This window comes from Mobula birostris, chromosome 3, assembly GCF_030028105.1.
Source record: "Mobula birostris isolate sMobBir1 chromosome 3, sMobBir1.hap1, whole genome shotgun sequence".
NCBI classification, from domain to species: domain Eukaryota; kingdom Metazoa; phylum Chordata; class Chondrichthyes; order Myliobatiformes; family Myliobatidae; genus Mobula; species Mobula birostris.
This window is the reverse complement of record NC_092372.1, coordinates 4,303,237-4,317,103: the sequence shown is the minus strand read 5'-3', so window position 1 is coordinate 4,317,103 and position 13,867 is coordinate 4,303,237. Positions and strand designations below refer to the sequence as shown.

At 43.3% G+C, this 13,867-nt stretch overlaps 1 protein-coding gene across 2 annotated transcripts in view; it reads right to left on the bottom strand.

Moving 5' to 3' along the window:
- The window catches only part of katnal2 (katanin p60 subunit A-like 2), a 111,597-nt gene that overhangs the window by 75,529 nt on the left and 22,201 nt on the right, over positions 1-13,867 (bottom strand). For both annotated transcript variants that reach the window (XM_072252165.1, XM_072252166.1), the window contains exons 4-5: positions 10,386-10,428; positions 1,695-1,797 (exon numbers count right to left, since the gene is read on the bottom strand). In XM_072252165.1, the coding sequence (XP_072108266.1) occupies positions 1,695-1,797; positions 10,386-10,428 (146 nt within the window). The remainder of the gene's footprint in view (positions 1-1,694; positions 1,798-10,385; positions 10,429-13,867) is intronic.

Sequence of the window (13,867 nt, the reverse complement as noted above, 5' to 3'; positions counted from 1 at the left end):
TATATACACACATTCTTTCTCTCACTCTCCTTTTTCTCCCTCTGTCCCTCTGACTATACCCCTTGCCCATTCGCTAGGTTCCCCCCCCCACTTTTTCTTCTCCCTGGGCCTCCTGTCCCATGATCCTCTCGTATCCCTTTTGCCAATCACCTGTCCAGCTCTTGGCTCCATCCCTCCCTCTCCTGTCTTCTCCCATCATTTTGGATCTCCCCCTCCCCCTCCCACTTTTAAATCTCTTACTAGCTCTTCAGTTCATCCTGACGAAGGGCCTCGGCCTGAAACGTCGACTGTACCTCTTCCTAGAGATGCTGCCTGGCCTGCTGCGTTCACCAGCAACTTTGATGTGTGTTGCTTGGAGTATTGTGAATGGTTTTGAGCCCCTTATCAAAGAAATGATATGCTGACAATGGAGAGGGTCCAGAGGAGGATCATGAAAACGATTCTGGAGATGAAAGGGTTAACAAATGAGCAGCAGTTGATAGCTCTGGGTCTGTACGTACTGGAGTTCAGAAGAATGTGGGGATTGAAGTCCATCAAATATTGAAAGGCCTAGATGGTGTGGATATGGGGGAGTCTAGGATCAGAGGGCACAACTTCAGAATAGAGGGACATCCAGAGATGAGGAGGAATTTCTTTAGAAGGAGGTGAATCTGTGGAATTCATTGCCACAGATGGCTGTGGAGGCCAAGCTGTTGAGTAAATTTAAAGCAGAGGTTCATAGGTTCTTGGTTAGTCAGGGTGTCAAAGGTTACAGAAAGAAGGAAGGAGAACGGGGTTGAGAGGGATAATGAATCAGCAATGACACCGTGGCAGAGTAGACTTGATAGGCTGAGTGGCCCAATTCTGCGCTTTTGTCTTATGGTCTTTTGGTATCAGCCATTCCCACCTTGGGAAAATGTCTCTTGACTATTCACTCGATCAAAACCTCTCATCATCTTCTAAACCTCTATGTAGTCATACCTCATCTTCCTTTGCTCAAACAAGAAAGGACCTAGCTCACTCAACCCACCTTCATGACATGCTCTCTAATCAAGGCAGCATGCTGGCAAATCTCATCTGCACTCCCTCTAAACCTTCCACATACGATGTGAACAACTTCAAAGCCAAAGACTAAAACAAAACCCAGTGCATTTTGAAGAAGGGGCATTTGGAATATTGTTCTCTGACTCAGTTGGTAATTGAAACTAATGTAGAAGATCACTGTGCTCCCAAGTGACTGAAATATCTGGATTTTACAGATTATGATATCTTGAAGTTCAAAGTAAATATATTATCAATGTTTATATAGATCATAAACAACTCTGAGATTCATTTTCTTGTGGGTATTCACAGGAAATACAAAGAAATACCATAGATTAAAAGAAGATCACACCCAAATGACCAATGTGCAAAAAGCAACAAACTGTGCAAATACAAAAAGAAAGGAAAAAAAGAAATATAATAAAAAATAAATAAATAATATTGAGAATATGAGATGATGAGTCCATAGATTGTGGGAACAGTTCAGTGAAGGGCCGAGTAAAGTTCAGTGAAGCCTTCAGCCAAAACTCAAATATATTGCACTATCAGTTACTTCCTCAATAATGTTGCAATATGTATTTCTAATTAAAAGACATAAATATCTGATCTAAAAACATTACCTTAGATTTTATTGACCACTTTTTCTGTTAATCATAACAATGCCAAATTCTGACCTGTTTCTGAGGTTTCAGCTCTGTTTTTTTCATTCCGATTTTGGAATGTGGCCGCTGTGGTGTGGAGATTTTAGGGAGCACCTTAGAATTACAGTTTGTTGTCCTTGAAATTGAGAAAAATTAGTCAGAATATATCACTTCGTAAATCTTATGTAACAAACAGATATGAATTGACAGGTACGAACAAAGTTATATTTAAATATTATTGTCTGCCTAATTATCTCAATGTGCTGGAAGACAAAAAAGCTTTGGGAAGACCAACGGGGGTCTTTCACCGAGGTGGTGATCTGCCAGCAGCACTTGACGTTTGTCTCCATGTGTGTCCCTGGGACCGGCCTATAGGTCAGAGAATCCTGTGTCACGCACACATAGGCTCTTGCGTTTTTCTCGTCACCCTCTTTGCAAACCCACAGTCCACAAACAGGTGAGAAATCATCTTGTCTCTTACAGTCATCACACAGGTTCCATTATCTTTATTTTACTTATTTAGACATACAGCATAGAACAGGCTCTTCTGGCCCCTTGAGCCGTGCCACTAGCATCTCACCAACTTGACCCTAGTGTAATCACAGGACAATTTACAATGACCAATAACCTACTAACCAGTACATCTTTAGACTGTGGAAGGAAACCAAAGCACGTGGAGGAAACCTACGCATTCACAGGGAGGACATACAAGTTCCTTACAGATGGCAAAGGGAATTGAACTCCAAACTCTGGAATGCCCTGAGCTGTAATAGCATTGTGCTAACCACTACACTACCATGGCGCCATTGGTAAATTCTGAGAATGAAATGCTAGCTTGCACGCAGTATATGCATGTGAATTGTGCTGCTATAGCCACATTTTCTAGCCCTCAATCTTCAGATAACCAGTGGAGAAGAAATCAAAGCAGTGCAACTCCTTCCTCACCGTGGGCCAGCTCCCATCTGGCCCCTCCTTTGCTTCCTTACTCCTCTACTTCTCCTTCTCTTCTGCTTCTACCTCTTCGTATAATTTTACTAAACTGGCTTCAGTCGTTTCTACCTGTACGCTTGCAGTTTCAATTGCCTCGAGTTCCTCTGCTGCCTTCTTTGCTCTGATGCCTGCCCACTCATTTCCTTTCTGCTCCTTACTCTCCACTTTCTGGTGAGCTTTGCTTTAATTACCACTAACTCTGCTGGCAGACTCACGGCTTCCAGCAGTTCTGTGTGAACATAGGACATAGAATAGTACAGCACAGTACAGGCCCTTCGGCCCACAATGTTGTGCCAAACCTCAAACCCTGCCTCCCATATAAGCCCCCCACCTTAAATTCCTCCATCTACCTGTCTAGTAGTCTCTTAAACTTCACTAGTGTATCTGCCTCCACCACTGACTCAGGCAGTGCATTCCACGCACCAGCCACTCTCTGAGTAAAAAACCTTCCTCTAATATCCCCTTGAACTTCCCACCCCTTACCTTAAAGTCATGTCCTCTTGTATTGAGCAGTGGTGCCCTGGGGAAGAGGCACTGGCTATCCACTCTATCTATTCCTCTTATTATCTTGTACATCTCTATCATCCTCCTCCTCTTATTATCTTGTACATCTCTATCATCCTCCTCCTCTTATTATCTTGTACATCTCCTCTCATCCTCCTCCTCTCCAAAGAGTAAAGCCCTAGCTCCCTTCATCTCTGATCATAATGCATACTCTCTAAACCAGGCAGCATCCTGGTAAATCTCCTCTGTATCCTTTCCAATGCTTCCACATCCTTCCTATAGTGAGGCGACCAGAACTGGACACAGTACTCCAAGAGCTTTATAGAGCTGCATCATTACATCGCGACTCTTAAACTCTATCCCTCGACTTAGGAAAGCTAACACCCCATAAGCTTTCTGAACTACCCTATCCACCTGTGAGGCAACTTTCAGGGATCTGTGGACATGTACCCCGAGATCCCTCTGCTCCTCCACACTTCCAAGTATCCTGCCATTGACTTTGTACTCTGCCTTGGAGTTTGTCCTTCCAAAGTGTACCACCTCACACTTCTCCGGGTTGAACTCCATCTGCCACTTCTCAGCCCATTTCTGCATCCTATCAATGTCTCTTTGCAATCATTGACAATTCTCTACACTATCTACACCACCACCAACCTTTGTGTCGTCTGCAAACTTGCCAACCCACCCTTCTACCCCGACATCCAGGTCGTTAATAAAAATCACGAAAAGTAGAGGTCCCAGAACAGATCCTTGTGGCATACCACTAGTCACAATCCTCCAATCTGAATGTACTCCCTCCACCACGACCCTCTGCCTTCTGCAGGCAAGCCAATTCTGAATCCACCTGGCCAAACTTCCCTGGATCCCATGCCTTCTGACTTTCTGAATAAGCCTACCATATGGAACCTTGTCAAATGCCATACTAAAATCCATATAGATCACATCCACTGCACTACCCTCATCTATATGCCTGATCACCTCCTCAAAGAACTCTATCAGGTTTGTTAGACATGATCTGCCCTTCACAAAGCCATGCTGACTGTCCCTAATCAGACCATGATTCTCTAAATGCCCAGAGATCCTATCTCTAAGAATCTTTTCCAACAGCTTTCCCACCACAGACGTAAGGCTCACTGGTCTATAATTACCCGGACTATCCCTACTACCTTTTTTGAACAAGGGGACAACATTCGCCTCTCTCCAATCCTCCGGTACCATTCCCGTGGACAATGAGGACATAAAGATCCTAGCCAGAGGCTCAGCAATCTCTTCTCTCGCCTCGTGGAGGAGCCTGGGGAATATTCTGTCAGGCCCCGGGGACTTATCTGCCCTAATGTATTTTAACAACTCCAACACCTCCTCTCCCTTAATATCAAAATGCTCCAGAAAATCAACCTCACTCATATTGTCCTCACCATCATCAAGTTCCCTGTCATTGGTGAATACCGAAGAGAAGTATTCATTGAGGACCTCGCTCACTTCCACAGCCTCCAGGCACATCTTCCCACCTTTATCTCTAATCGGTCCTACATTCACTCCTGTCATCCTTCTTTCTTCACATAATTGAAGAATGCCTTGGGGTTTTCCTTTACCCTACTCACCAAGGCCTACTCATGCCCCCTTCTTGCTCTTCTCTGCCCCTTCTTAAGTTCTTTTCTTGCTTCCCTATATTCCTCAATAGACCCATCTGATCTTGCTTCCTAAACCTCATGTATGCTGCCTTCTTCCACCTGACTGGATTTTCCACCTCACTTGTCACCCATGATTCCTTCACCCTACCATTCTTTATCTTCCTCACCAGGACAAATTTATCCCTAACATCCTGCAAGAGATCTCTAAACATTGACCACATGTCCATAGTACATTTCCCTGCAAAAGTATCATCCCAATTCACACCTGCAAGTTCTAGCCTTATAGCCTCATAATTTGCCCTTCCCCAATTAAAAATTTTCCTGTCCTCTCTGATGCTATCCTTTTCCATGATAATGCTAAAGGCCAGGGAGCAGTGGTCACTGTCCCCCAGATGCTCACCCACTGAGAGATCTGTGACCTGACCCGGTTCATTACCTAGTACTAGATCTAGTATGGTATTCCCCCTGGTCAGCCTATCAACATACTGTGACAGGAATCCGTCCTGGACACACTTAACAAACTCTGCCCCATCTAAACCCTTGGAACTAATCAGGTGCCAATCAATATTACGGAAGTTAAAGTCACCCATGATAACAACCCTGTTATTTTTGCACCTTTCCAAAATCTGCCTCCCAATCTGCTCCTCTATGTCTCTGCTGCTACCAGGGGGCCTATAGAATACCCCCAATAGAGTAACTGCTCCCTTCCTGTTCCTGACTTCCACCCATACTGACTCAAAAGAGGATCCTGCTACATTACCCACCCTTTCTGTAGCTATAATAGTATCCTCGACCAGTAATGCCACCCCTCCTCCCCCTTTTCTGCCCTCTCTATCCCTTTTAAAGCACTGAAATCCGGGAATATTGAGAATCCATTCCTGCCGTGATATTAAGTGCCCGTGTTGAATACCTGCCCCTGTTGAGTTTACAAATTCTCGTTGTGCCCATGCCATCATAGTCTTGCACCACCCTGAAGGCATATCGGCTGTCTGTATACATATTTATTCATCTGCCTTTACTGTAGTTCAGCGCTTCTATCAGGGCCGCCAGTTCTGCCACCTGAGTTGAGCAACCCCTGGCAGTGCAAGACTCAATCAATGACAGCTGGAACCCGTTTAGTGTGCTTTGTGCTCCTCTATGCCACAACTTTTCCTTCCCTCTGCTATTCACTCGGTGCTGCCCTTCAGCAGAAGATCAAACTTGGCAATCTGGGACCGGGCTATATATTTTCTCTTTGTGACAATGTTTTTCTGCAATCATAACAATGTGTTATTTGTACTTTGTGCTATTGGTAGTTGTTTTGCAACTTGGTCCCCAAGCCGTTTCGTTTGGAGGTATTCAGTTCTGGTCACCGAACTATAGGAAGGATATCAGTAAGATTGAAAGAGTGCAGAGAAGATTTACTAGGATGTTGCCGGGTCTTCAGGAGTTGAATTACAGGGAAAGATTGAACAGGTTAGGACTTCATTTCTTGGAGCGTAGAGAATGAGGGGAGATTTGATAGAGGTTTACAAAATTATGAGGGGTATAGACAGAGTAAATGTGAATAGGCTCTTTCCCTTTAGATTAGGAGAGATAAATACGAGAGGACATGGCATTAGGGTGAAAGGGGAAAGGTTCAGGGGGATCATTGGGGGAACTTCACTAAGAGAGTGGTGGGAGTGTGGAACAAGCTACCATCTGATGTGGTGAATGTGGGCTCACTCTTAAGTTTTAAGAACAAATTGAATAGATACATGGATGGGAGAGGTCTGGCGGGAGACGGACTGGATGCAGGTCAATGCGACTAGCGGAATAAAGTTTCGGCACAGACTAGAAGGGCCGAATGGCCTGTTTCCTGTGCTGTAGTCTTCTATGGTTCTATTCATGAGTGGTTGAATGATGATTAAATTTAAACTTGAAGTTCTTACTTTGGAAATCTCTTTATTACTCTCGTCAGCTGCAGCTCCTTTAGTTCAATTAACACCAGTGTATTTCCAGAGACTTCCCTGTCTTACACAAAACCCACCCACATTATGAACATACAACCAGCTTTGACATATGTGGCACAATCTGAGTTAAGCAATAGTCACTAATGACACCCTCACCACCCCCCCACCCCGTAACCTTTGTTAAAATAAGATAAAAATAGAAACTGAACGAAATAAGACCATAAGACAAAGGAGCAGAAGTAGGCCATTCGGCCCATCGAGTCTGCTCTGCCATTTTATCATGAGCTGATCCATTTTCTCCTATTTAGTCCCACTCCCCGGCCTTCTCACCATAACCTTTGATGCCCTGGCTACTCAGATACCTATCAATCTCTGCCTTAAATAAACCCAATGACTTGGCCTCCACTGCTGCCCGTGGCAACAAATTCCATAGATTCACCACCCTCTGACTAAAAAAATTTCTTTGCATTTCTGTTCTGAATGGGCGCCCTTCAATCCTTAAGTCATGCCCTCTCATACTAGACTCCCCCATCATGGGAAACAACTTTGCCACATCCACTCTGTCCATGCCTTTTAACATTCGAAATGTTTCCATGAGGTCTCCCCTCATTCTTCTAAACTCCAAGGAATACAGTCCAAGAGCGGACAAATGTTGTTCCTCGTTTACAAATGTAAAGCTGCTCTTTTTAACTTCTCCAATATGACAGTACAACAACATCAGAAAATAGGAGCAGGAGTCACTTTGAGTATTTTCCTCCAATCACTTGAAAGCGGAGGAGGACGAGAGGTGACTTGGTGGAGGTGCATAACTTGATAAGAGGCACAGATCAAGTGGACATCCAGAGACTTCTCCCAGGGCACAAATGGTTAAGATGACAGGACATCCATTTAAAAAGATTAGGGGATGTCAGAGATGCATTTTTTTTTTATAAACACAGAGAGTGGAGGGTGCCTGGAACGTGCTGCCAGGAGTGGTGGTAGAGGCAGATACATTAGAGGCTTTTAAGAGACTCATAGATATGCATGCACATGGCTGAAAGAAAAATGGAGGTCTATGCAGGAGGGAAGGGTTAGAAGATCAGCCTGATATCATGGGCCAAAGGGCCTGCACTCTGTTGTACTGTTCTATGTTCTACATTGCTATATCAATTGGTGTGTATCCTGTCCATCTTTAATAATTACTACTCATCTCTAGTAGGAGTTCGTGTGTCATTTTCCTCACCACTGTTGTTAGGTGAAGTGATCATAAATTCTGCCTTACTGAGTTGGAATAACGATGTTTGCATAAATAAGTACAGTGGATTCTGGTTAATTGGGCTATCAGTTAATTGGGATAACCGCTTGTTCGGGACAACTCTTAAAGAACATAAACTAATCAAGAAAATAGCCGGACTCCCTTCATTTATTTGGGACACTATGCTGCTTAATTGGGACAGGAGACTGTTACCGAACAGTTTCTAATTTACATTAGTCAAATACACTTGTGTGGCTGTCACCATGATTAGAGCGAACAATTTTTAAATAGTGTCAGTTATGTGTGTTTGTGCTCAAAAAGCAGCGATTTTTGACAATTGACAAGAAATAAGCAGTAAGAAAATTCAGAATTGTTTTGCTCACCACAGTTTCAAGCATTCAGTCTTGGAAATGCCAGAAACAGCTGAGAGTGAAAATAAAATTTCAACAAGTTAGAAACAATGTGAAGGTATTGAATGTTACAATGTAAAGGAAGATTTGGAGGATGCAACCGTCAAAATCATTGCATGAAGACAGTCCATTATCTGCATTAGGTGTCTGCACTGATTTTGCTCATTACAGTCACTCAAAAGAACAAGGCAGCATACACTGGATGAATTCCTCCATCATTAAATATTAGGAACTAATACAGTTTTATAGTACTATAGTAGTATTAATAGTGTTACAAGTTGTTCTATATTTCATTTCAATACATAATTTGTTACTCAGTTTGTCTTCTTTATACTCTTTTTCTAAATAGAAACATAGAAAACATACAGCACAATACAAGCCCTTTAGCCCTCAAAGCTGTGCCGAACATGTCCCTACCTTAGAATTACCTAGGCTTTACCCATAGCCCTCTATTTTTCTAAGCTCCACATACCTATCCAGAAGTCTCCTTTAAAAGGCCCTATCGTTTCCGCCTCCACCACTGCCGCCAGCAGCCCATTCCACACACTCACCACTCTCTGTGTAAAAAACGTACCCCTGACATCTCCTCTGTACCTACTTCCAAGCACCTTAAAACTATGCCCTCTAATGCTAGCCATTTCAGCCCTGGGGAAAAGCCTCTCACTATCCACACGATCATTGCCTCTCATTATCTTGTACCCCTCTATCAAGTCATCTCTCATCCTCCGTCACTCCAAGGAGAAAAGGCCAAGTTCACTCAAACTATTCTCATAAGACATGCTCCCCAATCCTGACAACGTCCTTGTAAATCTCCTCTGCACCCTTTCTATGGTTTCCACATCCTTCCTATAGTGAGGTGACCAGAATTGAGCACAGTACTCCAAGTGGGGTCTGACCAGGGTCCTACATAGCTGCAATGTTACCCCTCGGCTCTTAAACTCAATCCCACAATTGATGAAGGCCAATGCACCGTATCCCTTCTTAACCACAGAATCAACCTGCGTAGCAGCTTTGAGTGTCCTATGGACTTGGACCTCAAGATCTCTCTGATCTTCCATATTGCCAAAAGTCTTACCATTAATACTACATTCTGCCATCATATTTGACCTACCAAAATGAACCACTTCACACTTACTTGTGTAGAGCTCCATCTGCCACTTCTCAGACCAGTTTTGCGTCCTATTGATGTCCAGCTGTAATCTCTGACAGCCCTCCACACTATCCACAACATCTCCAACCTTTGTGTCATCAGCAAATTTACTAACCCATCCCTCCACTTCCTCATCCAGGTCATTTATAAAAATCACAAAGAGTAAGGGTCCCAGAACAGATCCCAAGGCACACCACTGGTCACTGACCTCCATACAGAATATGACCCGTCTACAACCACTCTTTGCCTTCTGTGGGCAAGTCAATTGTGAATCCACAAAGCAATGTCCCCTTGGATCCCATGCCTTCTTACTTTTTCAATAAGCCTTGCATGGGTACCTCATCAAATGCCTTGTGGAAATCCATATACATCTACTGCTCTACCTTCATCAATATGTTCAGTCACATCCTCGAATAACGCCAGCAGTCTCATACTGCACGACCTGCCTTTGACAAAGCCATGCTGACAATTCCTAATCATATTATGCCTCTCCAAATGTTCATAAATCCTGCCTCTCAGGATCTTCTCCATCAACTTCCAAGCAAAATTTCCATGAAATTTTAGCTAATTGGGGCAACTGCTTAATTGGGCCAAAATGTACTAGTCCTGATGTGTCCCAGTTAACTGGAATCCACTGTACACATCAAAATGCCATATCACTTAATGGGAACATGTCTGTTTGTGATCATTTCACACACCCGTAATTCTTGCCTCTCCAGTGGTAGAGGTGGTTGTTTTGGGAGGTCCTGTCAAAATATCTATTCTACAGCACACAGAAGAGCTATATGGCAATAAATTTTCAAAAAGGCAGACTTTTGTCATGGCATTCCACACAAAGCTTCTTGATGTTATCTTGTGATTTTTTAAAAATTACCTTTTTAGTTTTCCTCCACTTCGTGGCTGTAATTTTGCATTTTCTATAAAAGCAAATAAATGAAGTAAGCCGATTCCATTGGTCTATTTTCACCTTAGCTTTGTATGCTTCATGCAAACAGTCACTCTGTTACCTCTGCATATAAAAATGACAGAAATGTCTTTCCTCCTCTGGATAGCTTTATGCCAAAGTTACAGTGGCCCAGGTCAGTGCTTCCAAAGCCACTTTATAGAACAAAGAAAATGGGAAGTTACCATGGCTGAGCAACACACACACACACACACACACACACACACACACACACACACACACACACAAAAAATGCTGGAGGAACTCAGTACGTCGGCAACATCTATGGATAAACTGTCGATGTTTAAGAAAGGTTCCGTGTTAAATGAAACTAATTCCATCTGTCTGCACATGTTGTGTATCTCTTTTCCCCATGCCTATCTATGTCTCTGTGTAAGAGTCTCCTAAATCGCTTCTACCTTTCCCCCGGCAGCACAATCCAAGTTAATGACCACTCTCTGTGAAAATAAAATTTGCCTTGCAAAACTCCTTCAAACTATTGCCTTCTCACATTAAAGCTACACCTACAATTATTTGACATTTCCACCCTGCGTTTTGGTATGTCCATAAGACACAGCAGCAGAATTCAGTCATTCAGCCCATCCCGTCTGCTCTGACATTCCATCATGACTAATTTATTTTTCATCTCAACCCCATTCTCCATAACCTTTGACGTCCTGACTAATCAAGAACATGACAACCTCTGCTTTAAATATACCCAAAGACTTGGTCTTTGGGTATATTTAAAGCAGATTCACCACTCTCTGGCTAAATAGATTCCTCCTCATCTCAGTTCTAAATGGATGTCCCTCTATTCTGAGGCTGTGCCCTCTGGTCCTTGACTCTCCCACTATAGAAAATTTGCTCTCCACATCCACTCTTTGGTATTGGTGTAGGTAATGGATAAAGACTCTGACACTCACCCCTATCTAACTCTCTCATTAGGGTTTACATTTTTAACACCTCAGCCACCAGCTCACCCATGGCCATCTTCCAACGCTCTTGAGAAAACAATCCAACTTTCTCCAGCCCGGTATCCCTTTTGCCAATCAACTTTCCAGCTCTTAGCTCCATCCTTCCTGTCCTCTCCTATCATTTCGGATCTCCCCCCACCTCCCACTTTCAAATCTCTCACTAGCTCTTCTTTCAGTTAGTCCTGACGAAGGGTCTCGGCCCGAAACGTCAACTGTACCTCTTCCTAGAGATGCTGCCTGGCCTGCTGCATTCACCAATATTTTTTGTTTGTGTTGCTCCAACTTTCTCCTATCTCTCTCTATAGCTAATACATTCCAATCCAGGAAACAGTCCAGTGAATCTCTGCTTCATCCTCTCTGCAGCATTCTATACTGTATGAAGTGACATACAGGCAAATTCTCATCCTGCACCTGGACTGGTGTGATACCATATTCATCACAACACAAGCACTCTACCTATCTGGAGTGAAATATTCCATTCCAGAGGGCATCAATGTGAAAAAGCATCCAGGAAAAGTACAGACAAAATCTGCAATGCTTTTCCCCAATTCAAGTTGTAAAATTTACCTTTAACTCACGTAAGAAACCCCATTTTGCCCTTAAAAAATACAGCAGATTATATTATTATTCAACCAGACTACATAGGTTGATAGGTGGGTAAGAAGGCATATGGAATGTTTGCCTTCATTAGTCAGGCCATTGAATTCACAGTCAGGAAGTTATGTTGCAGCTTATAAAACTTCAGTTAAGCCACATCCTGAGAATTGCACACTGTTCTGGTTGCCCCATTATTGGAAGGCTGTCGAGGCTTTGGAGAGGGTGCAGAAGAGGTTTAATAGGATGTTGCCGGGATTAGAAGGCAAGTGATATCATGAGGGTGGACAAACCTGAGGTGTTTTCTCTCGAGTGGCGAAGGCTGAGGACAGATCTAATATAAGATTTATAAGACACGTGAGATGTTGATAGAGTAGACAGACAATATCTTTTTCCCTGGGTTGAAATGTCTAATATCATTTAAGGTGAGAGGGCATACCTTCAAATGAGATACAAGGAGCAAGTTGTTTTTTTCCCCAAACAGATAGTGGAAGGCACCTGGAATACCCAGGGGAGCTGGTAGAGGCAGATACAGCAGATTCTTTTAAGACATGTTTAGATAGGCACATGAACGTGAGGAAAATGCTGAGATAGGAACATTGTGTAGGCAGAAGGAATTAGTTTAGTTTAATTGCTAATCTATTTAGTTTAGCACAGTTAGGCCACTGGGCCTGTTCAAAGAGTTATAGAGTCATAGAACAATACAGCATTGACCAGGCCCTTTGTCCCATCTAGTCCCTGCTGAACCATTAATCTGCCCAGTACCTGCATCCAAACCATAGCACTCCACACCCCTTCCATCCATGTTCAAACTTTAATTAAATGTTGAAATTGAACCCACTTCCATCACTTCTACTAGCAATTCATCCACACTCCCCACCTCCTGAGTGAAGTCCCCCCTCATGTTTCCCTTGAACATTTTACCTTTCACCCTTAGCCTACGACTACCGCTGCACCCCTGCATTCTTCGCTGTAACGTATCGATCTGCAGCCCTGAGGTTGGGACCACTGCTGCAGGTAGGTGACCAAAACTGTACACAATACTCCAAATTAGGCTTCACCAACATCTTATACTGCTCGAGCTTGCAAATGACGGTGGGCTGAAAAGTATGCTTGACATAACATCTCTGCCGGCATTCCGGATCAAAGTCAAGGCTAAATATCCTGAGATAGCCACAGAAGCACTGAAAACGTTGCTTCCATTTCCAACACACCTCTGCAATGAATGCAATGAAAACTAAATTGCGGAATAGACTGGACATAAGAAAGCCCCTTCGAGTATCGCTGTCTTCCATCACCCCTCGATGGGACCGTCTTATTGCAGGAAAACAAGCCCAGGGCTCCCACTGATTCAGCAATATTGGTGCGTTGCAATGATTTTATATGTTCATACGGGGAAAATATGCGCTGTGTTTAATATCCAAACATTACTTAAAATGTTATGATGCTATTGACTTATATAACCATATAATAATTACAGCACGGAAACAGACCATCTCTGCCCTTCTAGTCCGTGCCGAACGCTACTCTCACCTCGTCCCACCAACCTGCACTCAGCCCATAACCGTACATTACTTTCCTGTCCGTATACCTATCCAATTTAACTTTAAATGATAATATCGGACCTGCCTATACCACTTCTACTGGAAGTTTGTTCAACACTTACTTCAAGCTCCCCTTGTCCTCTCCTAATAATTGACTTATTGCTATAGTCATGCGAGGAAAATATGCGCTGTGTGCTTAATATTAAATTCGTTAGATAAACCCTTTTAGAAACGAAATTGAGTGTATTAGCCACTTATCACCCACATTCCAGTCGTGATTAACACCCTGCCCCCCCAACAG